This window comes from Streptopelia decaocto (genome assembly GCF_964273445.1).
Source record: "Streptopelia decaocto genome assembly, chromosome: 7".
Classification (NCBI taxonomy): domain Eukaryota; kingdom Metazoa; phylum Chordata; class Aves; order Columbiformes; family Columbidae; genus Streptopelia; species Streptopelia decaocto.
In genome coordinates this window covers 64562515-64590431 of record NC_138661.1, presented here as the reverse complement: position 1 = coordinate 64590431, position 27917 = coordinate 64562515, and the positions used below count along the sequence as shown (strand labels likewise).

The following is a 27917-nucleotide window of genomic DNA, read 5'->3' as shown; positions in this document are numbered from 1 at the left end:
ATGAGCAGGCAGGTTGTGAACAGTCCTGAAACCGTTGCTCCTGGACCCAGTGAAGGTGCGGGAGTTGTAAGAATCAGCCCCGAAAATGAGCCGCAGAATGCCCCATCGCAAGCCCCTACCACGATGGTGAAGCTTCCCCGATCGCTCTCTAACGACAACAAAACACTTCCCTTCGAAGAACCTAAACCAAATGGTTTTGAGAGGACCAAAGTCGGGATCTGCAAGCTCAGCAGCACCCCAGTGCAAGCCAACTCCACCCTCCGGAGGGAATCTGTGGAAACCTTTCCGTGCAAACACACCCCTGGGGCAGGGGCCGCCGGGCAAGCTGCCATCCCTCCCTGCAAAATTCCCGCTTTGCAAAGCACAGACGGGGACGCTAACCTAACCCTTGGTAAGAGCACACTGGAGCAAAACAACGCCAAAGGCGCCTGGGTGACCTTGAGCCAGAGCACCGTAGTACTGGGCACAGATGGCAACACTTCTGTTCTTCCTGGCAGAGTGGAGGGGGTAAGTTGGCTCCTTATAGGTTTTTTTTACCCCCTCCCCCCCCGCTTCAGCTCGTGGAGTGGGAGGTCTTTGCCACTCAGCACCGATTTAGGGTTGAAGCTCTAAAATCAGGACCAAATCAGTCGAGGATGGGGCTGTGCCACGGGGAGGGCGGAAAATGAGGGGGAGAGAGGGTGTCAGATAAAGTGCTGTACTGCTGGCGGGTGCTAATCATGTAATATCGGTATAAACGACAATCAATAGTTCCTGTCTGATTCCCCTGTGTTCACTGAGCCGTGCCCGTCAGTGTCACCCGGCTCCAGGTACGCGTGGGCGCAAACCCGCTGCGCCTCCCTGCAAGGGGCCGGGTCCTGTCCCCAGCATCAGAGGCGAACGGCTGCCCAGCTCTTCCCCTCCGCAGCCTCGGCTCCAGCCCCCGAGAGCTGGATTCCTTGGAGACTGTAACCAAAATAAGGCCAAATCAATCAAATCAAACCCCCCTCCCAGACCCTGCGCCCAAGTAGGGGTTCTCTCTCCCTGCCCTCCTGCCTTTCTGGGTTTGCGCTGGAAGGAGGGTAGGGAGGCGGGTTTATCCTGTGAAGGCGGGTTTTACTTCGTTTGCGTGTGCCGGGGGAAAGGGCTGAGCCCCCGCGGGCTCTGCTGGGGACCGGCGGTCAGGCCGTACCCGTCCAAGGGCACCGAGGGCTCCGCTCCCAGAGAGAGCCATGGGACCTCCCGTACACGGGGAATTAGGGACCAGGCCACCCCTCCGAGACCCTGTGTAGATGCCGGCACCGCCGGGAGATGCGCATTGCAGTGGCCGGAGTCTCCGGGAAGGGAACCGGCCAGCCGAGCCCTGCGCATTTCGCCCCGGGAGGAGCCAGGGGGGTTTGGGCAGGCGGGGATTGACACCACCCCGGGCTGCAATCGCCTCCTCCCCTCCCTCGGGAGCAGCCTGAGAAAGGGCCAGGGTTTAAAAGGCCGTCTCTGTGTTCTCTGGCAGAAGAGAGCCCGGGCGGGGGCTGCAGGGTAGAGGTTCCCCCTCCCGTTTCCCTCCGCCACCCCGGTCTCCCTTCGGTGAACCCGGCAGCCGCAGCACCGCGATGCTTGTTTGCAAAAGCGGCTGTTTTCCGATCTCTCTTCATTTTTATTTTTTTCCCTCCCCTCCTTTCCCCCCTTATAGGAAGACGATGTAGGGGATGAAAATAAAGCCCGAGGGAACTGGTCTAGCAAGCTGGATTTCATCCTCTCCATGGTGGGTTATGCAGTGGGGCTGGGCAATGTCTGGAGGTTCCCGTACCTGGCCTTTAAGAATGGGGGAGGTATGATGGCTTTTTCCTGTCTCTCTACCTGCAGAACCGTGCGTGGCTGGGCCGGTCCCCGCCTTTCTGGCAGGGAGAAACACCAGGGAAACGGGGACTGGCAACTCCCTCTTGCCTGGCAAAGCCGGGCAGCAAGTCTTAGGCTGAGCTGAGGTCTGGGGGTTCATCCAGACCCTCAGAGATTTAGTGAGGACCCTGGCTGGGTTTTTCTGATGTCCAGCTCTGAAAGTAGGCAAGCTCCGGCGAGATTTCGTTAAAAGGTAGCGCTTTCTTTAAAAACACCTGCAATTAATTGGTGCTGGCCGGAGAGGGAGGAAAATGAAGAGCCAGGCTGATCCCGCTTGGCACAGAGTGAGGACTCCCCCTTCCCCCAGTTTAAACGCAATCAGATTTGAATCCGCAACCGGTTCGGCGTGGGGGACGTGGAGGGAGGAGGGGACGATACAAAGGAATTTCGATCCGGGAAAGTCACACGAGGACGTTTGAACCCGAGTCGAGCCGTTGTGTTATTTGGTGAAGTTTGGGGAATCTATTCTAAATCCCCCAATGAGCTGATTGAAAAGTAATCGTTTGAAATAGAGTTAATGCTGCTCAGCAGAACAGAGGAGAAGAAAACTTGGAAGAGGAGTTGTGCCGTTACTAGGGGATGAAAAAGTTGATTTGTGGAGGTTCTCCTAACAGAGGCTCTTGTCTAAACTGACAACCGGTGGGTGTTACTGCTACAACCTACTGCAGCTGTAAACCTCTTTCCTCTGCGCAAGGCTATCAGCAGGGAATCGTGGTGCTGTGGACATTGAAAACAGTTCTGTGGAGGCTCTAAGAGCTATTTTATGTGCGAGAACTAGCGATTTAAAACGAAAATCAATCTTTAAAACAAAAAAAATGGAGCGGTGTGGGGTTTTTTTCCTTTTACACTTGAGAACGTTTAAGTGTGAGGTGTTAAAATACTAATTTAATAATAATATTGTCTCGAGCAAATGCTGGAAATGCAGAAAGCTGCTCCTCCTTATCGGGGCTGGGGGCACCGGGGATCGATAACAAAGAGAAAAAATTAATAGCTGTAGGTCTTGGCTACGTTGTCCCCTGTGTCACAGGCAGAAACGGACTCGTTTCGGCCCGGGGAGAGCCCGTTCCCAGGCTACCGCTGTCCCGCGGGGGTTACGCGGGGCTCTCCGCGTTCACCCCGATGTGGTGAAGGGGGAGGCGCGGGCGGCCCGCCTGTGCGCCATGATTCAGGTTGTTCTTTTCTCCCCCTCTTCCCCCCCAAGGTGCGTTTCTCATCCCCTATTTGATGATGTTGGCTCTAGCTGGGATCCCCATTTTCTTCCTGGAAGTCTCCCTGGGGCAGTTTGCTAGTCAGGGGCCCGTGTCGGTCTGGAAAGCCATCCCCGCCCTGCAAGGTGAGCGGAGCAGGAGCCGGCCCGGTTTTTGGGGAGCATGACCTGCACCCCCCTTCTTGCATGGCTTAAGCACGGCCGCCTCCCTTCGCCCCAGCTCCGCAGCGCGTCCGCAGGCGCGCAGCCGCATGCTACGGGCTATCTCGCTGGTGTTTCGGCAGCGCCAAGCGCGCAACTTGCGCAGTGGTTGCGGGTGGATGCGCTCAGTGCCTGCGCCACACGAAGCCGTTGCTTTGCTCCCCGCCTCCCCCCCCGGCATTAACCGCGTTATTTTCCTCTCTCCCTCTCTCTTCTCGCAGGCTGCGGCATTGCGATGCTGATCATCTCGGTTCTAATAGCCATATATTACAATATTATTCTGTGCTACACACTCTTCTACCTTTTTGCGTCCTTTGTACCTGTGCTACCTTGGGCGTCCTGTAACAACCCGTGGAACACGCCGGACTGTAAAGATAAAAACAAACTTTTGTTAGGTAAGTTGGGACAGGCGCTTTTTTTTTTCTTTTAATTTAATTTAATTTTTTATTCCCCCCCCACCTCTTTGTGGCCGTGGCGGGTTCCAGAGCTTTCTCTGGCTCAGCTGCGCCCCTGGGAGATGCCAGCGGAAAATGCGGGTGCCCGTCCCAGCACGGAGGATCCTCCGCTTCCCCAGGCTCTTTGAAGCGATTTGCATCATATGGGCGCTTTCCCTCCTTTTAATTATATTTTTATCCAGGATAAATGGGATATTTCAACTATAATGCTAAAAAAAGCCCAACTATTTATATTTATATATATTTTTTTTAATATATATATATTTTTTTTTTTTCCCCCGGTAAAAACTGTGTAGGGGAGAAAGCACAGAACATAATGCTGTAGTTCCCCCTGATTTTTGTTAAAGACAACTTATTGGGCTTCAGCGGGGTTTATTTTCAACGAAAAAATACGACAAAAAAAACCCCCAACAAAACAAGAAAACAGAAATAAAAATTAAAAAAAACCCCAACCAAACGAAAACAAAACCACGACCAACCAAAAAATATAAAACGAAACCCACTTTTGCAGACGACCCCAAACATGCAGTGACCTGAAAAGTAAACGGAGTAAACGCCCTCCTGGATTTGATGCCGGGATCGGGTTCCCCTCCCTGCCTGACCCCGGCACCTTAAACATTTGCGATAAGGGGGGAAAACCGTGAAATGTTTTAAGACCGAGTTTTCTCAGACCATTACAGCTTATGTAAGAAAATTGTTCCAGCAATCTAAAACACAGAACAAAAGTTCAAGTAATATGTGTGATCTAATGTTTTTCATTGTCATTTTATACCCAAATTGAAAAAAAATTCAGCCTTTTTTCCCCCCCTTTTTTTTTCAATTCTTAGATTCCTGCATTATTGGTGACCACCCAAAAATCCAAATCAAGAACTCTACTTTCTGTATGAGTGCCTATCCAAACTTGACTATGGTTAACTTCACCAGTGAAGGGAACAAAACGTTTGTCAGTGGAAGTGAAGAATACTTCAAGTAAGATCTGTCTTTGTTTGGAGACGTTATGTTAATCTTTCTCTACAATCCACTCTAACAGACCAAACATCACTGTTTGGAAGACTAGAAGCACGATAGTTAAGGACAACAAATGATACCCATTTTTTTAATGTATAGGAATGATGAAAGTTCAATTTCAATCACTGGATTATTTGTGTTCTGTTCCTACGGTGCTCAGCACAGCTGGGGTGTTGGCCCATGCCTGGTATTTTTATCTACTACTGCAATGCAGATAAATAAAATAATACATGGTGAGCATCACTGAAACCTTCTAGAGAAACCACTGAGGACACTGAAGCAAAACAAAACCACTGGAGGAATTTGCACTGAAATGCTGCCTGCAGTTGCTGTTAATTTTTTTTCCTTTAAAAAAATATTTTATTTTATTTTATTTTTTTAATTCTTAGGTACTTTGTATTGAAGATTTCAGCAGGGATTGAATATCCTGGTGAGATCAGATGGCCCTTGGCACTGTCTCTTTTCCTAGCCTGGGTGATTGTATATGCCTCCCTTGCTAAAGGAATCAAGTCATCGGGAAAAGTAAGAACAATATTTGTGATGATACATTTAGCAGAAAACAGTGTGCTGCTTCAAGGGAATTGCATTCTTGTTCAAGATGGTGAATGACTGATAATTATTTTCAGTAAATGGCTAAGTATTACTGAAGTGACCTTTTCCTGTCAGTGTTTTCCTGTCTAGTCAAAACAAACAAACAAACAGGATTATTTTGGTTCAGGGTTTGTTCCCTAATCTTCAGTAACTTTAAAATGAGCCTTTGAGCTGTGCTCAGCAGTTGGCTGGCAAAAAGGTCCCTTCAGCAGCTTTCTCTAGTCTGTGTGGGTTTCATTAAAGTCCTGCAGTCACCTTATGTGTCACTGCAATCATGGAAATTATGATATAAATCAAGGTGTCAAGTAACACGTTTTTAAATCAGAACTGAACTCAAATTGCGCTATGGTGAGTGTGAGCAGGGGCAGTGTGTCTCCCCTTTTCCCATATTGTGTGTCATCTCTCTAAAACTCCTCCTTGCGGCAACCCGGCTCCTTGCTCTGTTTCTCTGGCATCTCACACGTGATTCTCTCCATCGCCCTTCACATCTGCAGTTTCTGCCATGTCTCCTAATTAGCAACCATGTCAAGAGGAGCATGTTCTGTTACTGACATGGAAGCACAGGCATTCAAATGGGCCAGGCAGCCAGCTGAGCACAGAAATGCAGATTTTTTTTCAGCAGCAGCAGTTTGGATGATTCTGTTTTTTTATCTTCTTTTTTTAATTATTATTTTTCTTTTTAAACTTGCAGGAATGCAGTATCTGAGACTTCTCCATCAATGCCATTGCAATAAACATGCAGGTTAAAATGTTAGACGACGACATAGCAAAAATCCAGCTTATTTACACAGAGTGGACTGAAAAGATTAGAAAAAAAGCTGCTGCAAATTAACTAGATATTTCCTGGGATAGAGATAGTGAATGTGCAGAAATAGCTGTGTGTTTTCTAGAGTTGGGTGCAGGGTTTCTGATTCCGAGCCATCTCTTCCCATCCAGAAGCTGACACGATCTGTTGGGAGGTAGCTTGGGGATTAGCAGAAAATCCAGAGACTCAGAGTGCCAGCGGAAATTTGAGATTTTTTTCCTTTTTTCGGTACCTTAGTGTGATAGGAAAAACTGTTTCATGAAGGCCAGAGCCAAGAAACATGTGAATAACTTGGGTTTGGATGTGGCAATAGATATTTCTTTAAGTCATAGTGGCCAAGAAAGATGTTGACTCCGTGTTGTCAGGCATCGGAACGCTTTATTTATGCCCATATGAGTTCAGTCTATTCACTGTACAACAATTCATCAGGACAACAGCTTGAAACAGCAAAGAGAATGTTGGGAAAGCAGTTTGAAAAGTCACTTCAGCTCGGAGGATTCCGGACCCTGTAAAATTCAGAGGTTAATGTGGAAAGGATTTGAAATGCTTTTGGGTACAGTGTACAGCTTCACTGACCATAATCCAGCCATTTAATTTGACCACAGAGAGAGCTCAGCTCTGTTCTGGGTAATTATTAAGACATTAAACAGGCAACCTCTGTTGTGTATTTAGACATAATGATGATTAGATCTATCTGGATTGTTCCACTGACTTTTAAAAAAGTTATTTTTTAAAATTTATTTTTATTGGAACCATATATATTTTCATGGTGATATCTAATTATTAAGAGGTACAAACAGTAATAAAAATCTTTAGGCCTAGTGGAATACAGAGAAATATATAGAAAAAATCAGAACTCTCAGTGATACTGAATGGCACTACTTATTTAGTTTCCATTGAGCTTTGTCAGTTTGCTCTGGGCAAGGATCAAATTTCCATTTAGCTCTAAATTCCTATTGTTCCTCTCCAGACTTTCTCTTCTGCTTTTTCTGCTCCCTGTCTAGAATCCCAAATCTCACCTCTGTTGCTGTTGACATTATTCCTGTTTCCAGAAGCAAGAAGAACTGTTAAATTTCAGATTTCCTGGGAAATAGCCCCGTTGTCTTTCTACTTTTATCCTCTGGCTATTGTCCCTGAGACTGAGTGATGGCTTTCTTCAGGCAGTAACGTAGCACTTGTATTTCCCTCCCCCTCTTCCTATACATCCAAATAAGCCCTTTCAATAATCTTTTCTTTGTCTGTTCAGGTGGTGTACTTCACAGCTACATTCCCATATGTAGTTCTCATCATCCTCCTTATAAGAGGAGTAACTCTGCCCGGAGCTGGAGCTGGGATCTGGTACTTCATCACGCCCAAGTGGGAGAAGCTGATTGATGCTATGGTGGGCTTATTATTGCACTTATAACTCTGCCAGGGTGAATAATTCATACAGATTTTCTATGTGCAGAGACTGATATTGTCATCTGTGGAAACTTGTTCTTCATTGTGGGTGGAATGTTGTTGCAGTGGATGTTGGTTATTTGTGCACATAACATTTTTTTAGGCATATTATTCTAGATAAGGTGTGTACTTTATGTTTAGTATTTCACCTGAATCTCTCAGAGCACGTGCATTTGGAAAATAGGGAATTAGGAAGGAAATGTACATTTTCATACGCCGGTGTCTGATGGATGCTGCCTGGACTTGAACAAGCACAAGGAGCTTTCACTAGGTTACGTAATAAATCCACCTGCATTTCTTAAGGAAAGCTCAGAATAGGTGTATTTTACTCATTGAGCAAAGAAGATTGTTCTGAATAATGCAACTGAGACGTTAGATTAAACACAATCAAATTGTACATCCTAATCAAAGTCCCCAGTAGCACATACAGAGAACGTCTAGGATCATTATCCTACTTGCATTTTAAAAACAAGGCTATTTGCTGTGCAGGAGAGAACAGAATTGAGAAACTCAGTGCCTGGTTTTGCTCTATAAACATTGATTGTATGAGATGGAGCTTCAGCTCTGCTTTGCCTCACTCCTGATTTCAACTGGTTCCTAAAAAGCCATTTGATGCCAACTAAGCCAATCAAACGTGTTCCAAAACCACATGGAATTGTGTTTGTGTAGACATAAATACACCCATGGAGCGTGTATTTGATGCGTGTCAGTCTGAAGTGTCTTGAGTCAGGAGACTGAATTGAGAGTTACAATTCAGACTCTTTTCTCTAGAAATTCAAGAGGCATTTTTAGCAACATCTCAGGAAATCTACTGACATTTTTTTCCTTAAGAATTTTTTCCCTCTATCAATAATGATGTGATATCACACTGGTAGATTGATAACTAAAGCTGAAAGCCGTTTTCTGGATGAATTGTGCAGATCTTAATTTCCTTAATATCTCTGCAATAAAGGGTATTTTGGTTCTTTGGTGATGGGAGTATTATATCTTGCAAACTATACAGAAATTAATTTTGCATTAAATATGAGCATTTTTGGATCCCACATTATGCAATAAAGGAGGCGAGAACTGTTGCCTTTTGCAAACTGGGGCTGTCTGAATACACTAAGTATCTGTATAACCCTGGGTAAGTGATAATATTGAGGTGAGTTTCTGGTTTTGATTTTATTTGCAGTTTTAACATGAATTAAGAGCTGTATATTACGGTCAGCTAGATGAAGGACTGACTGCTTCAAACTTGTTAAGATATATATAGGTCCACTGTATATCTGTGCAGGGACATGTGTCTCCACTTCTCCACTGTGGAACTGAGTGGAAAATCAGACTTTGTAGGAAATCTTGTCTATAGAAATATTAATGCTTCAAACATTTTGCAAGTGATAAGTGAAACCAGCTCTTTTGAAATTCCAGACAATTCAGACATGTTTTAACTAAATGAATTTTAGGCTTTGAAGAACTTTGTTACAGAACCAACAGTTTTTAATATTTGTTTTTTAAGAGACACTTGGTTGAACTTGTGTTTTCTTCTGATGGAGGAAACTGGGCCCTGGTGTCTAAATAACCATAACTTATGCTATGCTGTTTGACATACACCTAATGACAAAAGTTTACCTTAATTTTAATGTACTCTCGCTCATACGTAGCACATGAAGCAACGCTGAGGCTCTTACTTCTACCAAGAAGACAAAGTATTATTTAGGACCACTGGTGGACAAACCATCAGCACCCGATGCAGATTTTTCCTCTTGATTTATATTTTTCTTGCTGAATGTATTTGAACGGATATGTGTCAAGAATATAGTTTGAATATTTGTGCCTTCTATATACAGCAAAGCTCATATTGTCATTTTATATGGGCTCAGCAAACACAGCACTCCTCATCAAGCGGGCTCTATGTGTGGCAGGGCAGGATTTTGCTTTTAAACATTTTATTGACATCCGTTGTTCTAAAGTTCATTTAAACTACTTACATGTTAATCTCCTAACAGCAACATTTAATAGTGGTATTGATCTTTCTAATACTCTTTCCTGAAGCCGGTGCTATTTCCTCTCCTGTCCATCTTCCGTAGGTTTGGAAGGATGCTGCCACTCAGATATTCTTCTCCTTATCTGCAGCATGGGGAGGTCTAATTACTCTTTCTTCTTACAACAAATTCCATAATAATTGCTACAGGTATGTAAGAGTGAAACCCACCGACCTTATTAAACAGGTCTTGCGCAAAACGGTTATCTTCCAATTTGCAGTAAAGTGGTTTGAAAACTGTTTATTTTAAATTTTTCTTTAACTTTTTTTAAAATTTTTTTTTAATATATTCGGGGTGGGGAGTTTGTGTGTGGTTTGTTTTGTTTGTTTTGTTTCTTTAATCTTTTTTGCTCTATGTATTCTATCTTCTCCCCAGTTCCTAATCTGCTTGTCTCAAGATAAGCCTGAGGCTCATCATAGTCCCCATTGGCTCTTTAGTTTCAGAATCATCAGTTTTAGGTTGCAAAGCAATCTGGGAGCTGTCAGGAGCTCTGAGCAGTGGTTCATTCCAACTGTGCCACTTGGCAGCTTCTCCTGAAGAGCAGCCCCTGTGCAGAATGGGCTGAGATTTGCTCTTGGGAGACACACATGAATTCAACACCCAGTTTCTATATATACGATTCTACTCCCTCCTAATTTTTTCCATTTCCCTTATAGTGTTTTTACATGTACAAAGTTATTGCAAGTTTCAACATTTAAAATCACTTCTCTCTGAAATTGCTGAAAGTTATTCTTTGCAAGGAAAAGTCATTCTGGTAGCATGGGATAGTTTTTCATCAAAAAGCGGGCAAGAGAAATGTCTGCAGAGGGAACAAACAAAAGCAAGTGGCATTTGTAGAATGCTTCACTGCTGTTTTATTGTCTCTAAAGCCAATCTTGTTTTTACTGGAGCAAAACGTTCCTGACTCCTGCAATAGCAGATGTGCTGATTCAGGACAGAACAGCAGCACAGGGACTGTCCCAAGGGCAGCCTTCAAAGTCTTTGCTGAATTAAGTCCTTGGGATTTGAACTCCCATATCCCATAACCTCTAAGTACTCTATACAAAATACCTTTAAAAAGAAATGTGGATTTGGATTTAAAAAAGGAATTTTAAAAGTGTTTCCCACTAGTATTCAAAAGTAATTTAATTATCCTAAAATATGGATTAAAAAGTAACAGTAACTCCCACCCAGCAATCCTTCGGGTCCAATTTTAAAAATGCTTGTCCTGGGCTTTGATTTATTGTTTGTTATTGGTAATCTACAAATACATTCAGAATACCAGGGCAAAAATGGGAGAAGCATCATGCTATCTTTCTGAATTAATTTAACGATTTTTTTTTGAGTTTGGAAAATGTTAATGAAAATTTTGAATTAAATACGTGCTAATGAAGTATAAAAATCTTACAGGTCTAATACTAAATACACGCTTCACCTGTGTTAGAGAGGGATATGGGAGATTGAAACAGAAATAATTAGAAAAGCTTAGTTACTTCTGATCTGGTTAATTTTACAACACATCTCGAGTACTGCAATGAAGACAGACTATTCTCCCTTTTAATTTTTATATTCATCAGATTATTAATATTGCAGACAAAATTGTAGTTTTCAGCTACATATTCATTTTAAACATCACCAAATGATCTCTAATTGTGGTAAATTTACATAAATTTGCTTAATAATGCATACCTAAAATACAGTACTTAAAATATATCTGGGTTTTTGAACAAGATCAGCATGCGATGACTCCAAACAGAACATTCTTTTTTTCCTATAGACCTGAAGAATTAACCTAATCATTCCTGTTAAGAGATGCTCTGTTAGAGATTCCAGAAGTTTGCCAGCTCAGGGAGGTTCTTGACAGCTTTTCAGGTTGTAGTTTGTTCTGATCCTGACAAACAAATAACAGAAAGAATAAGCAACTCTAGTAAAATGAAAAATACATAAATAAAGTGACTTGTTTGTTCCACAGTCGTAGTAGTTAAAGGTGAAGTCGTTTGGACACATGTTTCATGAAGAAAATAATAAAAATCATACCAAGAATGTAATAATTATGGACAGGGATAATGAGGGCTGGTTTCCTGTCAAGTTACATTATTTTCCCAGTATAGCCCAGTATTCAGGTATGGATTTCTTCAGATTCCCATAACACCAACACTGGAAAACGACACCAGGGAATCCCATCCCCTCCCTTGCATGTGTTACAACAAGGTGATGCGTCTTTTGTGTTTTCTTTTCAGGGACACGTTGATAGTCACATGTACCAACAGTGCCACGAGTATATTTGCAGGCTTTGTCATCTTCTCAGTTATTGGCTTCATGGCGAACGAGCTCAAAGTGAACATCGAAGCTGTGGCAGACCAAGGTAGGGTACGCTGCCGTTCCGCTACTTAGACACCTGCTGGCACCTTCAGCTCTGTCATTAATGATGATCTTGATGCTGGAGGTGGAAACCACGCCTTCAAAGTGGAGCGGATTAGTAAACCGCTTGTATGTAGGCATTTCTGTATGGCAGAAAGTACAATGGGAAGTCAAGATATTGCTTGAAGACCACACTACACTCATCAAAATTATTTGTAAGGAGTTAGCTTCACTCCAGCACAGCTTTTTGACTCTACAAAGGGGTGGACAGAGGGGGCACGGAGAGACACAGCTGCTCAGGATGGTGGAGGAAACACTTGGTTCAGCTGGTTTATCTCCCTGGAGATGACAGAATATTTAGCGCAGGGGGTCACAAACCCTTTCTGTTGGGTGCTTGTTGGTGGCCTTTGAGTGAGTGACTGTTCACAAGCTGGAGCTTCCTGTTCCCAGCTGTTTCAGCAGCTGCTTCAGGGTATGTGAAAAGATCTGTTAGGAGAGAATCTTATTGCAGGGCTGTTAGTGCACTTGTAAGAACACATTTAGGCTGTTTAAAAATAGTTCACAAGGGCGAGACTTCACTGCTCATCATGGTAGGACAAACAAAATTTAGGCTCACAGTAGATGACGACTATACAGTAGGCATAGAGTGAAGATTAGGGATAATTGCAGACTGAGTTAGCACATTAAATTAACAGAATTAAAGATCAGACTCAGCAAGTGGGGAAAAGAGCGAGCCCTTGTCCCTGCCTACCTTTTTGTTTTTAATTCTGAAGTTGTGTTTCTCTTTGTAGTGAGGCAGATAACAACAAAAATGATGATGATGTCCCTTCAGGTTTTTAAAATCTTGAATTAAATTGGCAACAGAAATGGGAAGGGATTTTCTTTTTTTTCCTCCTAAAATACACATCTGAAATACATAGCATTTTTTTCATTTAGAATCTTCCTTTCAGGAAAAAAAAAAACCCTCATGAACCTGATGAACAACTAAAACACTCTTCATGGAGGCAAAAACTGGATGAGCTATTTTTGTTCTGCTTGCACAGTTTGATTAAGAACATGCTGCAGTTGAAATATTTTAGCTATTTAAAATGAAAGTTCAATATCATTTGACTTCTTTTTTTTTTTCATTTCAACACATATAGAAGCTTTGGAGTTCTCCTGGCTTTTAATAGACAGACTTTTAGAAAGTGTTCATACCCACCTAAGTCTCTGAAGATGGTGAGGATGGGAACCAACCTCCCTGGCATGTGGTGCCTTGGAGAGTTATGAGGGCCTGAGATGGACAAGTGTGCACTTTCATATTCTGTAATTAAATTTTTCCTAAAAGTGTGATTAACGGGAACTCATTATTCCGAGACTTAATTAAACTTCTACACGCAGGAAGCAAGTGCACACAGAGCCCTTGTGTCTAATAGTCAAGAATAAATCCCTAATCAAGAGACGAAAGGACATGTTCATGAATATACACTAGTTCTACGTGCACCTTCCTGTTCCAAAAAGCCATTTTAAAGGCAGTAACACTGAGTCAGGTATAGTGTTGTGGTGTTTTGATGTCTTTTTTTAAGAATGGTGTTAATTCTCATATTTGCCTTTTGTTCAGAAGGAAATCCAAACACTTCACAAAGTTGCCCGTGGAGATGATTTCACGTGCTGCTAAAACTCTGTTTTTCTGCTGTACATGCAACAGCAACGGTTCTCTCTGGAGCAAGAACAGCTTGGGGAGCTGTAGGAAATGGGATTCAATAATCCGAATTAGAAATGGCCAGGACAAAGTGAATTTGGAGGCCCTTCTTGTGGCGTGGGCCATGGCACTGGCACAACTTGGCTCCCATTTGTATCTCACCTGACAGGAAACATCCCCTAGAGCAATTGAAGTGGATTCTCCTTTAGGTGGGATAAATAAAGGAGAAGTGCCACCTATTGTGGTGCTACTGCCACATTCATCCGGCCTTTTGTCCCAGGCAGATCTAAACATACTTGTGAAAATAATTTTTCTTTACAATCAATAAAAATTATAGCCCAAGATATCAAACCTACAGAGAAAGGAAAATTCCTGGTTAAGGCTTTAAAAGGCCTCTTCTCCTTATTTTTTTCTGCTGTGCATTATTTCAGAATTTCTTGTGGTGTCGTTTTTCTTTTATTTTCTTTTTTTAAAAAATTGATGGTAGTTATTACCTTGTGTCTCGTATCAGCTTTGTGCATTCGTTATGTTCTCATTTGACTGTGTGCTGATGAGGTAAAGAGGAGTATTTTATTTTCCGTTCATCCTTGTCGTACTGAGGGGTGGATGATCGCTGTGTTAATCTAGGGCTGGGTTGCTAATTGGCAGGGACAGTGGTAGGAATTCAATCACAGAGCAGGAAAGAAACAGCTGCAGTACACGATCTTTCCGTGTCTTTCATATTTGGATCTATATATTAGTTTAGTGGAAAAATACGTATTCTGCAGCTTGGGAAGTAAGAGTGTTTTGAAACTTACAGCAAAAATAGAAATGAGTCATATGAGGCTAAATTCTGCAATGCTTAAATCTTTCTGTAAATAGGAGATACTGAATCTGATATATTTTTTTTTTACTTTTATCAAGCAAAGTAATATCGTATTATACTTTGAAACATGACTCTTCACATCTCCCTCTTTTCCATTCAGTCAACAATGTTAATATTATGCAAGATATCACAGCCTTTGTTTTTCTCATTTTTAGGTCCTGGAATTGCTTTTGTGGTTTACCCAGAAGCCTTAACCAGGCTTCCCCTCTCTCCCTTCTGGGCTATAATATTCTTTTTGATGCTTCTGACACTTGGATTGGACACTATGGTAAACTGCTTTTGTTTCCCCTTCTTTTCCTCTTGCGTTTCCTAATTATTTGTTTGGAGGGCCGTGAGATTACTCACTGTTTTCCATGTGGTCAATGCTTTGCAAACAGAAGAATGAAGTAAGGCCATCGATGCTGAAATCATTTGGGTGAAGCTTGTTGTTGACATCTGAGCGTTTAACACCTCGGATTCAAAATACTCTTCTATTCCATTATATCCAGTTGGACCACTTTGTGTCCACTGTGCACTGAAAGGACTCCTTTTATTTTGTCTTTCAGTTTGCCACTATCGAGACCATAGTGACCTCTGTTTCGGATGAGTTCCCCAAATACTTACGGACACACAAGGCACTGTTCACTCTTGGGTGCTGCATCTCCTTTTTCATCATGGGATTTCCTATGATCACTCAGGTAATAATGTTGTCTTTGAGCATCACTGTCTGTCCCCAGTCCCCCTCTGGTGGCCGTTTTCCTCCTGTGCAAGCTGCAAAAGATTAAGCTGAATTCTGCCACATGCGCAAAGACACCAAGTGAGATAAAAATAAAAGCCTTCTCCTTCTCCTTCTCCTTCTCCTTCTCCTTCTCCTTCTCCTTCTCCTTCTCCTTCTCCTTCTCCTTCTCCTTCTCCTTCTCCTTCTCCTTCTCCTTCTCCTTCTCCTTCTCCTTCTCCTTCTCCTTCTCCTTCTCCTTCTCCTTCTCCTTCTCCTTCTCCTTCTCCTTCTCCTTCTCCTTCTCCTTCTTCTCCTTCTCCTTCTCCTTCTCCTTCTCCTTCTCCTTCTCCTTCTCCCTCTTTCTTTCTCCTTCTCCCTCTTTCTTTCTCCTTCTCCCTCTTTCTTTCTCCTTCTCCCTCTTTCTTTCTCCTTCTCCCTCTTTCTTTCTCCTTCTCCCTCTTTCTTTCTCCTTCTCCCTCTTTCTTTCTCCTTCTCCCTCTTTCTTTCTCCTTCTCCCTCTTTCTTTCTCCTTCTCCTTCTCCTTCTCCTTCTCCTTCTCCTTCTCCTTCTCCTTCTCCTTCTCCTTCTCCTTCTCCTTCTCCTTCTCCTTCTCCTTCTCCTTCTCCTTCTCCTTCTCCTTCTTCTCCCTCTTTCTTTCTCCTTCTCCTTCTTCTCCCTCTTTCTTTCTCCTTCTCCTTCTTCTCCCTCTTTCTTTCTCCTTCTCCTTCTTCTCCCTCTTTCTTTCTCCTTCTCCTTCTTCTCCCTCTTTCTTTCTCCTTCTCCTTCTTCTCCCTCTTTCTTTCTCCTTCTCCTTCTTCTCCCTCTTTCTTTCTCCTTCTCCTTCTTCTCCCTCTTTCTTTCTCCTTCTCCTTCTTCTCCCTCTTTCTTTCTCCTTCTCCTTCTTCTCCCTCTTTCTTTCTCCTTCTCCTTCTTCTCCCTCTTTCTTTCTCCTTCTCCTTCTTCTCCCTCTTTCTTTCTCCTTCTCCTTCTTCTCCCTCTTTCTTTCTCCTTCTCCTTCTTCTCCCTCTTTCTTTCTCCTTCTCCTTCTTCTCCCTCTTTCTTTCTCCTTCTCCTTCTTCTCCCTCTTTCTTTCTCCTTCTCCTTCTCCCTCTTTCTTTCTCCTTCTCCTTCTCCCTCTTTCTTTCTCCTTCTCCTTCTCCCTCTTTCTTTCTCCTTCTCCTTCTCCCTCTTTCTTTCTCCTTCTCCTTCTCCTTCTCCCTCTTTCTTTCTCCTTCTCCTTCTCCCTCTTTCTTTCTCCTTCTCCTTCTCCCTCTTTCTTTCTCCTTCTCCTTCTCCCTCTTTCTTTCTCCCTCTCCTTCTCCCTCTTTCTTTCTCCTTCTCCCTCTTTCTTTCTCCTTCTCCTTCTCTTTTCTCTTTTTCTTTATAGATGCTCCGAGACACATTTAAAAGACTTCGCTGTCCAATTCTTTCTGAGAATCAGACTTTTAAATTTAATCCTTAGCCACATATGTCTAAAGTACTCACATGAGTTAGGTATTCATTTAACAAGAAAAGAATTGTACGTCATACAGACGTGCACATCAGTTTTGGGCACCTTCCCTCCCACATTAGGTATATACTGATAGTCTGGCAAACTGTAGAGTTAATAATGAAATTCTCATCTACCGCTGATAGTCTTCAGTGTATTTTATCCACTAATTCCTCCAGCATTACAAACTCTTAGAGATCAGCTATACACCACAAGTAATGGCTGTTTTCATCCTTTTTCTTCAGGGTGGAATGTATATGTTACAGCTTGTGGACACTTATGCAGCTTCTTACTCTCTTGTCATCATTGCCATTTTTGAGCTTGTTGGAGTTTCCTATATATATGGTAAGAAAAGATACTGCTATTGGACAGCCTATGTCAAAGTAACATTTTAGCACATGGTAAGGTAGCTGGTAATGTGAAATTCTTAAGGAAAGGAGTAACTTTTTTTGTTTTTTAAAGAGAAAGTCTCAGAATTCCTTTATTTTGAATGGAAGCATAAAAATGCTTAATTACTATAGGATTCCTTTATTAACATGTATTCAAAAGACTTTCATAGGGTCTAATGTCCTTTTCTCACCAATAGCTTAAAACCAATGCCCAAAAATGAGTATAAGAACAGACCAAGCATTTAGTGACGCTTCTCCAGGGGCTCTTTCACACTCCAACAGTTCAGGGTTAGATACTACCTGAGCCAGATGTGGTATCTTTGCATTTAACAACTTTTGAAGGATTTATTTTCCACATACACATCCAGCTTTCCCTTTAGCCCATCTGTCCATAACACAGAATCAAGACTATGCAGCCACTCAGACTGATTAGTTATGCACAGTAGAAACACCAATTATGTCAATCCATGTTGATGTACATTAAATTATAAGGAAGATCTTCAGGTAATATAAAGCAGCACAATTACCTTGGTGCTACTGTAGCTACTTCAATTCATATCAGCTGGTGATTTGCTCCCAAATTTGTCCAGGGCTTTTAGGAGATTGATTCTTGGAAATGTGTGATCTCAGATGGTTGTGGTGGGAAACGTGAAGATCTCCCTACATAACAGAGGATTAATTTATGTCTAGAGTGTGGTGGTGCCACATAAGACTTGTCTTTAAAAGCAAAGGAAGATCTGAATGTCAGTGTTAAAGACAACAAAGATAAGACTGTTTCTCCTGTTGCTATGGGCAGGAAGGAATTATATATTTTATGTCAGCTAGACAAAACCAATCCCAAGATGTTCTGTTGAAGATGCACATTAGGAGCATGATCTTAGGCTCTAGTCCTGTGCACTGGATACTGAAATCTACCTACATTGTGGGGTCCACGCTGTAATATTAATGCATTAAAAGAATTGCATGTAATTCAAAACATACAGAATTTGTTGCTTTTGCTTGAGAAACAAGTGTTATAGACAGGACAGGGAATCAGCCTTTCCTTGTTTCCTCTAATTTCATGGAAATACAGAAGTGTATTTTATAACCAGTAACATCCAGGCTTGAGTGGTTTGTAAACTGAGTCAGATGTGATCTAGTGAGGAAATGTTACAGAATACAACAGGAAAAGCGAAAGCACTGAGAGAAAAGTTGATTTAGATTGATCACGGTTTGGTTGATCAAAATGTTTGTTATGTCCCTGAAATGTAAGTATTTTAATTAGAGTCGGTTTAGAAGTGTAATCTCTATGAGTGAAATTACACTGGTAACTGCTATCAGCTTTGCATTCAACCAGTCATCTCAAAGGACCTGAGCGTGATGCTTTGAGAGATCTCCTTAAGTCCAGAGATGGATTTTGAGGGTTATTTAGCAGAACTCCTGGCTTGAAAAATCAATGCTGGCAAGTTTTGCCATTGCTCTGTGCTTCCTTTTCCATGAAGACCCACAACCTTTGCCCATTCCCTTCCCCAGTGACTACCAGGTTTAGTATTTACCTGTTCTTCTGGAAACCCCACCAGGTACATGTCATTTGAGACATTATATCTGTCCCAACTTACCTAAAAATCAATACAATTCCATAAGAGTTGATGAGTATCAGGGTTTAATTATTTTTTATCCCTTTTATCCCTTCTTCCTCCTCATCTTTTTGCTGGGATCATGCCTGAAAAAGGCTGCACTAAAGCCCTAGATGTGTTCACTCTTCCTTGCCAGCATTATCCACAGCATCACCTGGTCTCTGCCAAAAAGGTTGTCCCCTTTAAAGCCATTGCATTCTTTGTTCTGGATGTTTTTAAAGAAGGATGAAGGTAAACAGGGAGGAAATTTCTGGCTCTGTTCCTCCTCTGAACACTGTGTGGCAGAAGCACCACAAACCTGCCTCTGTGGAACAACATCTTATTCAGCTTCTAAGTAAAATTGTTCTGGCTAGTGCCTGCTTTGGCCAATAAATTCAGTATCCCTTAAAATACTAGCTTATATGAAAACCATAAACTAATACAGAAATAGTTATAGCACTGCAAAGGAAGGACTTGAATAGAGGAGGAGTTTTTTTGGAGTTACCTGTTACTTTAACATAATCAGACTTGGGAAAGACCTGCTGATTACAAATCATTCTTCCCTTGCTTTCTGTACCAACTGATTGTTAGTCAGCAGAAGTTAGTAAAGCCTTTGGTATAAACTATTTCAAAGAGTATTCCCTGGAATTAACCTTTTGCTAGACTAAAGAGCTTCCAGCCTTTTAGACAAAAAAGGAAAGGGTTACTTTACAATCATCATCCGCTGGACTAGTGTATTGTAGCCACTTCTGCTGCATTAAAGCTACTTTTCTAAGGACTGCTCATAGCAATACAGCTTGTACATTTGTGATTTGCATGTTGTAAACACAAGTGAAGCTGCTGCTCTTGTTATATTCCTTCAAGCAGTGCTTAAAATTGGCATGATACATTTTCAAGCTCTGACAAGTGCTGTTTTACACTCCACTGGCACCTTTCTCCATACACATGTACTCTTCATGGCAAGCAGGTTGGCACAATAGTGGCAGGTGCTTTTATGATCAAATAAATCTGTCTTTAGTTCTTGTTACATGTTCTGCTTGCTGAGCTCGTTGAGATTTTTAAATTGAAAAGAGGCACACTTGGTTATTTCCTTGCAATCATTTATTTTTTCAGTAGAGTCAGTGCTACATAATCCAGCCAAATTCTGCTTTTATTTCACATGCTGGTGTAGCTGTTTATTCTCCAGTTGTTTGGATTATGATGCATGATTAGTAAATAACAGCCTAGAGCTGTGGATATTAATTTAATCATCAGCATAATTCCCACTGTTGCATTTTGTAACATGAAGCTAAACACAAAGACCCTTGTGCTTGACTGAAACGCTGTTGGAAACTGAAAATGTACAACCTTCACTTTGTTCATGCTCCCTCAACATCTGTTTTTTGGCAGCCTGTTGTTGGGAAAGTTTGTCATCAGAGTGAGTGGAAACTGCTGCAGTGTATTTGTAGAAAGTGCTAGTAATTTGGAACATTTTACCTCTAGCAGAATATTGTCTGCCTAGCTTTGCATTCTCCTTTTTAATGGATTTCATACCTGCAGCACCCGCGAATGCATCATACTGCTTTAGAGAGCAGACATTGAGATATGGAATATCATGTATTGTTTATTTCCCGAAGTTATTCAGCAGGCCTGACTGATCTGAGAGGGAGAACAGATATACTAAGATTTAATTGTCATTCTGCTAAGTAAAGCATCTTTTATTTATTTTTTCCTGTGGAACTTGACAATCCTATTTTCAGTCTTGCACTGGGAAAGAGATGAGTACTGTGTAATCCCTGTATCTGTTTACATGCATTTGACTCCTGAACTGCTAATGTTTAGAAGTGCCTTAGACTGTGAATATCTACTGACAATTCCAAGAAGGGACTACATTTTTTAATTGGGGTTTCAAACAAATCTGTGCAGGTTTGCATGAAGCTTGCACAAATTTTGGAGGCGGAAGCCCCGATAACTGTCCAGTTCAGTATAACTCCTTTGCAGCAACAAGTGTGGTTGGAGTAAGGACATTCAGATGAGCTTTAAACTTTGTGGAAAGACCCTTCAGCCCGTACCTTGTGCTGCTGAAGGGACCAACCCTGTGTGAGCACCTCCCAGGTAGCTCAGTGCAAATGGTGCCCTGAACTGTAATAAGAAGGTATTATAAATAAAACATGGGGGTAAATCATTCGGTTGCAGCAAAGATCCCCTTTCAGGTCCATAACACGGTGACCTGGGGGGTTATGGTTGATCCAGGCATACAGGGCTCTGCTACAAAATGGAGCAGCACATGGTGGGTCAGATGGGTGTGAAAATACAGTGATTCCATGGGTCATAAAAATTACATGTATTTTACAGAGAAGAGGGTTTCTGAAGAACAGCATTTGCTGTATTCAGTAGAAAAGAGAAAAAGAGGGAGAGAAATTACAGTTACAGGAAAAAAAAGTGACATCTGGGTCAGTTTTCTAAGCTTTCATCTACTGCATGTTGTACTTTTCCCTTCCTCTAAACACGGCTCTTACAATACCATCTTCTTGTTTAATTTCTGGATTTTTCTTCTCTATTTCTTATAATAACTCATTTTTTAAGCTTTTCTCTGACATGCTATCTGCCTGAACCAGCTCAGTCTGTGCTCACCCTCTGAGCTGGGCCTTTAGGGCTCTCCTACCACCCTTTATCCCTCCTGCAGTCCTCAAGGTGCATCAGAAGACACTGAAAAATGAACCATTGTTATTTTTTCCCTTCTTAATTCTTGGAACAGTTAGGTGGGTAGATTTATTTCTCCTCGACATCAACAGAAAGGCTTCAAAATTAGGTGGATCAAGCCTGGGGTTGATCCCTTCTTATATATCTTTTGATCTGTGTCTTGCATCTTTTTATCAACTCTAGTAACTTCATAGATGCAATCAGTACAGTGATCTGAAGAATGAACATGTCAGTCCATCTGTTTGTTCAAACAGTATCAAATAGAACTCAAAATAGTTACAGGTGTTCGCTAATAATTCCAAGTATTGCTTAAATATCAGTTGAAAAATATCAGGCCATTATCAGTTTCACTGGTAAGTGATACAGTTGTACCCCAGTTATGTAGCAGGTCTAGAGAAGCTCAGATATTGTCCATGCTGAAACAGGTGTACAGATATTAATTAAGTTTATCTTCACAGCAAACTATAACAAGTAGGCACATAATTGCACCTAACCCGTACATACTATTTATGCTTTAATCCGAAACATACTGAACACTTAATCTCTATGTAAAAGCTCAGTTTTGCTTTAATCCTTAGGAAGTAAATATTTTCATTAGAATCCTTCCCACCATAACAGTCTAATTTTTGACTGTGTCGTTAGATCCTCCACTGAAATTTTCAACCAACAAATCAGTTTGTTTTTCTAATGAGACACAAGGAATGCGACAAGAGCGATGTTGTAAATAGCAGCTGGTTTCTTTCACACCTAATCGCATTTACATTTGCTGTTCACAGGATTGCAAAGATTTTGTGAAGATATCGAAATGATGATTGGATTCCAGCCGAGTAAATTCTGGAGAGTCTGTTGGGCATTTGTGACCCCAACTATTTTAACAGTAAGAACAAATATTTTTTAAGCTATCTTCTCTAAAGAGTTTTGTTGTCCTTTCTTCATCGTTCATGATGTTTTGAGTGGTAGTAATTAGATTTGGGATGCTGATACCTAGACACACACGTGTGTGCACATGTGTTCTTGTACATGCATGTAGCAGACAAAACAGATCATAGCTAATGGTATTTTTGGAAGAGATGGATGGTGATTATCCAAGTGTTGCTGTGGTAGCCTGTCCCTGTTTGTCCAAAGTGCTCGTATGGCATACTGCAGTATTTTTTATTATTGTATATATATGTGTGTGCAATATATTTGTACATATATATATACATAGGGAGAGGAAAGCACATTATTCTCCTGTCTGTCCTCAGGCTGAGCTGGGGAAAAACCATTTATTGAATCATAAACTAATTGAAGAGACACGCTTTGGAAAGTTTTACATGGAAATTTGAATGACAAAGTTTTAGGGGCGAAGATGGAGCTATTTTAGCAAAGGTCGAAATAGCGATGAGCTCCATAACAAATAGAAATCCCTTCAGTTTCTCAAAAAAAAATAAAAGAAATAGAAGAAAAATAGGGGAAGGAAAAAAAAAAAGAAGAAAAATAGGGAAAGGAAAAAGAAAGGAAAAAGCAAAAGAAAAGGGGAAAAAAAACCTAATAAAGGAAAACCGGGACTTCTGTTTCCAGGCCCCGGAGCCGCAGGGGACGCGGCCGCTTCCCCGTGGCCACCAGCAGGGGGCGCTGGCGGCGCGCTGTTCATTTTTGTGTGTGTTGTTTTAATTTATTGTATTTTTAATTTGTATTTCCACCCCGACCCCCGGCGTAACGCTTCACTTCAGATTTAAATCTCCATTTAATCTCAAAGATAGCACGTTCTCAATTCTCCTAGTGCTATGCATTTTTTTTTTTCAAGTCCAAGAGTCCAAGTCTAATAACCATATCTACATTTAGCGCCTGGCTCTCTAACACACTGTCTCCTTTATATTTTAACCTAAGTGCAGATACAATCTTTCATTGCATATCATGTTTTGGCACAAGAAGGAAATAATTCTTGCAGCCGTTTCAAAAGCCTTCAGCTTGATAAGTCTGTATAAAAGCACCGAGCCTGCTTTCAGCCGGATTTTCTGTCTGAGAGCAGGTACTTCAGTCTGTGAGTCCTCAGACCACGAGTGTGGCAAGATGATCAGGGCTGTAGAAACTCTGCATTTCACAGCAGTGCTAAATAGTTCTTACGGGTATTCATAGATAGAGGCTGAGGGAGCTGGGCTTGTTTAGTCTGGAGAAGAGGAGGCTTAGAGGTGAACTCATCACTCTCTAGAACAACTCGAAGGGCAGTTCTAGCCAGGTGGGGATTGGGCTCTTCTCCCAGGCAGTCAGCAATAGAACAAGGGGCCATGGGCTTCAACTCTGCCAGGGGAGATTTAGGCTGGATATTAGAAATAAATGCTTTGCAGAGAGAGTGGTCAGGCATTGGAATGGCTGCCCAGGGAGGTGCTGGACTCACCGGCCCTGGAGGTTTTTAAACTGAGATTGGACATGGCACTTAGTGCCATGATCTAGTCAATGGACTGGAGTTGGACCAAGGGTTGGACTCGATGATCTCTGAGGTCTTTTCCAACCCAGTCAATTCTGTGATTCTGCGATTTTTAGGCACAAGATAAGAAAAGTTACTCGAATTTCTGAAAAGACACATTTTGAAACAGTATATATAGTGTCAGCTGGGTGGGGCGAAGTACCAAAATGGTGACTCTTTAGTCCTTTTTGGTATTTTTAATTCAGGAATGAGGGTTTTTTTTGCCTGAAAACTGAAAAGGTTTAGTTTTTGTGGACAGGAATGCATGTGCAAAGGGACTAGGGAGTTTGGGTGGACTCCGCAAAATCCTGAGTTGCAAGGAAAAGAAACTTGCTACAATGAGAACAATGTCTCCAATGGGCATAATGAAGATATTTCACCTTCTTGCACAGATTTGCTTTACCAATTGTCTTCACTGAAGAATATTATTGTTGTGCATGAAAAACAGGTAGATATGTCCTACCTATCCAGTGGTAATTGTTGTTTGATTGTGACAATATATAGGTATAGTTTGTAAATCTGTTTTTAAAAGTTTGAAGACAAAGCCCAGTTTAATCTATAGTATTAGGCTAACATCAATAGCAATGTGTTTTTTCTCTTGTTAAAAACAAAAGCGTGTGCATGTGGGGTTTTTAATATCTTTTTGTCTTCCAATGATTGTGTTCAAGATGCCCTCTTAGACCCATTGTTACGCTTTTGTACAAATTGCTCGGTTCCTTTACTGATCAGTCTCACACTCTTAGTGATCACGACTAGGGAATAGGAAATTATGTTGTCTCTTGAGCAAAGCAAATTTGGAAAGCAAACAAAGTCACTTCAAACTTGCATGTTCTGTTGTTGTTCCCTCCAAATGTAATATTTAGTGAACTTATGGTGAGAAATAAATTGACACTGATCAGTGGTAATGCAATTTTTATGCAATGGAAACAGACAAAGCAAAACCAAGCAATACATTCTCGTCTGTTATTGCTTCTGTAAAGCTAATATTTGATACATTTGGATAGTCCAATATTAGACTTTCAATTACTCCACATCTCTGGAAATAAAACTGATCATTTTTATACGTGCCTTCACCTAGCTATACTGCTATAAATCTTCTGTGTGCAATTATGGTGAGCACAGGCATTTCCCAAAAGTTACTGAATTATGCACAAATGTAAGCAGATATATTGCTATTCATACAGTAAGTGAAATGGAGTAACTTAGCATAATCACATTAGGTAAAACTGCCAATAGACCATGTAATAAAGCATGTTACTCTAGGGGCAAGATTCTAATTCCAATTATTCTGGCATAAATACAGTGATTTTTGTGGGATTTTGCAAGATTTGCATGAAACTCATTAGATTCAGACTCTGACCTGTTTATTACAGCTTGTGGGAGCACCCTGCCTGAGGTGTGTATACTTTATATACTTTTATCTATATTCCATATATACCAACTCTGTGTGTGGATACCTACCATTTGTTGCGTAGCAGGCTCGTTTTGCTTATTCAAACATATTGATTTTTGCTTTCCTTCCTTGTTTCCAGTTTATTCTTTGCTTCAGTTTTTACCAATGGGAACCGATGACTTATGGAGCTTACCACTATCCTGGCTGGTCCATGGTGCTCGGGTGGCTGATGCTGGCCTGCTCTGTTATCTGGATCCCAGTTATGTTTGTGATAAAAATGCATCTAGCTCCGGGCAAATTTATTGAGGTAATGCTTCTGTCTTTTTTTTAGCTGCTTTAAAATATGTTCACAGGAGACTGTTTTATTTTACATTGATTTTTGTGGGATTGAATAGTGCTAAGATTACTTTCTGGTAAGCTAGTTGTTGCGTTGCAAAGAGATGCTCAGTTGATTTAAAATGCAGACTCGCTATCCCCATTCCTCAAAAAAATGCTCCTAAACTGTTAAGTGATTGCTTTTATGAGAACTAGGAGGAGTTAGAGATTTCATAAGCCCCGGCGTGGTGTTACTGAGAGAAAGTTGTTCTCCTGGCTCCGCTGGCCTTTTGGCAAACACAATGTGTAGGTGTAGGAAGCACCAACTGCTGGTGTGAGTTGTGTGGCAGCGAGCCCAGCAGTCAGTGCTGGGAGATGAAAATCAGGAGTCGCCTGTTTGCGAGGTGGTTGGGTACCCGAGTCATCTGGGATGCGCCCCAGGACGTTGTGCCACTTGATAAAGGTCAGGAATAAGAGGCATGAAAAGATCTCGGGCTCTACAGCTCAAACTACTCAATGTAATGCTTTGCTGGCAATCTTTCTTCTACCCCTTCTTCATCTCTTTATTTTTCCTGGTTAAGCTGGTCCCAAAATTCTAAGTGGTGCTTTCTTTTTATGCTGCTTTTGTTTATTTTGTAAATGAAGTTGTTGCTGGCCACCTCCGTTGTTCCCATCCTGTTGGCTTCTCGGCTCTTTGCCATGTCTTTCTCATGTCAGAATTTCATCCCTTCGTTGCATTCCCCTTGTCATCTGAAGAAGTTCAATGGTCTTATTTTTGGCCTTTGAGGCCTGTTTAGTTGTGTCCTCTCCTCACTGCTGGTGCTGCTCCCTTCTCAGGATAAGGAACAGACACTCACCACCTCTTTTCACAGGCCTTTCTGCAGCTCAGCTCTCCTGCAAAACCCATCAGGGCTGTTACACGCCTCAAAAATGAAAAGGAGAGAAAATGTACTAAAATAGAATAATCTTTTTGTCTCTCAATATGTCACACTACGCACGCCCAAGGGAAAAGTCCATGCTTTTCTGCTTCACGTGGAGCAAAGGAGTTTAATATGAAGTGGTGGGACATGCCGGGGAGAACATCTGAATACATGGTTGGCACAAGGCAACGAGGCCACTTATCTAAAGGGCCATTCAGTCCTTGTGTGGAGCGCGTTGGAGTGTGTAGGTCAGGAGACAACTGCTCCTACTGGAAACGAGCTAATGTGAAATTAGACTGACTTGTTCATCATCTCATGAGTTTCTCACATTGAGACAAATTGTTCTACTTCAAGTCTTCTAACTTTTATGCATAGTACTGGCATATGTATTGCTGCAAAAATAGGGTGCACTCTTTACTGCCCCCCAGTAACTGCACCCAAAGAAACGCCAAAATTTGGGTCTGTTTTGAAGGGGCTTTTGCTGAAGCTATTTCAGCTGTAGCCCAGTATTTCCCGAATACAGAGTCTGTTGCATAAAATTATTATGGTTGATTAGGGAGGTAAGAGTTGCAAACTGGTAATTAAGCAGAGATTAAAATAACTGATATAGAGGTCTGATTCACTTTATTAGGTAATAAACATATAATTGTTCCCTCTTAAGTCATCAGAAATATGTTTTCTTTCCTTTTTATCTGTAAACGCGCCAATCAAATTATATATTTAATAAAGAAGTCAGCGGAAAGATTAGGACATGTTTGTTGTTTGCCAGGTTAATGTTCTCCTATTTCTTTTTTTCCTGCAGATAAAAATGAAACATTTTTTTATCTCAAAATTAAAATCTTTGCTCATTCATAGCAATGTATTTCTTTTTGGTCATTTGTATACCTTTGGGAAATATGCTAACCAGAAATCCAATTATTTTAATGCATTTACTCACTGCTTAGACCACTGGGCTAAGTAATTGTGCACATGTCCTTCAGTAAGTGAGCCTCACAATCTGTAGCTGTGGTTCTGAGCTCCCCTCATACGGTGCAGGGGAGAATGTATAATTAAAATCTGGGCACTTTATCCTCTATTAATCTTGCAAACTTTGTGCAAAACAAACACGGAGCAGCGGAGCATTGCAGGGCCATCATCAATAATCTCAAATGAGCCTATCCTCCTTTCTTCTGCCTTGTAATTCTGCTCTGTAACTTTGAATGAAATTCTCTTTTTCTCTCCCCCATTGCAGCGACTCAAGTTGGTGTGCTCTCCGCAGCCGGACTGGGGTCCGTTTTTGGCCAAGCACCGCGGTGAACGTTACATGAACATGATTGACCCACTGGGAACCTCTTCCCTGGGACTTAAACTGCCAGTGAAGGATATAGAACTGGGGACACAATGCTAATAATTATCACATGGGTGGCGATAACATTGTCAGACTTTTCTGATTTATTCATTATTTTTTTTCCATGTTGTTTTCCCACTGTTTCTTTTCTTTTTCGCAGTGCCTGGAAGTG

At 41.6% G+C, this 27917-nt stretch overlaps 1 protein-coding gene across 1 annotated transcript; it reads left to right on the top strand.

The window, feature by feature from the left end:
- On the top strand, window positions 1-27805 carry SLC6A5 (solute carrier family 6 member 5; the record flags this gene model as incomplete). Its single annotated transcript, XM_082058789.1, has 15 exons — window positions 1-507; window positions 1670-1808; window positions 3077-3208; window positions 3505-3678; window positions 4566-4707; window positions 5136-5268; window positions 7389-7523; window positions 9652-9755; window positions 11826-11950; window positions 14648-14760; window positions 15038-15169; window positions 16924-17023; window positions 22121-22221; window positions 25323-25490; window positions 27650-27805. The coding sequence occupies 15 exons, from the start codon at window positions 1-3 to the stop codon at window positions 27803-27805; spliced, it is 2361 nt and encodes a 786-aa protein (XP_081914915.1).
- Window positions 27806-27917: the final 112 nt, after the last annotated feature.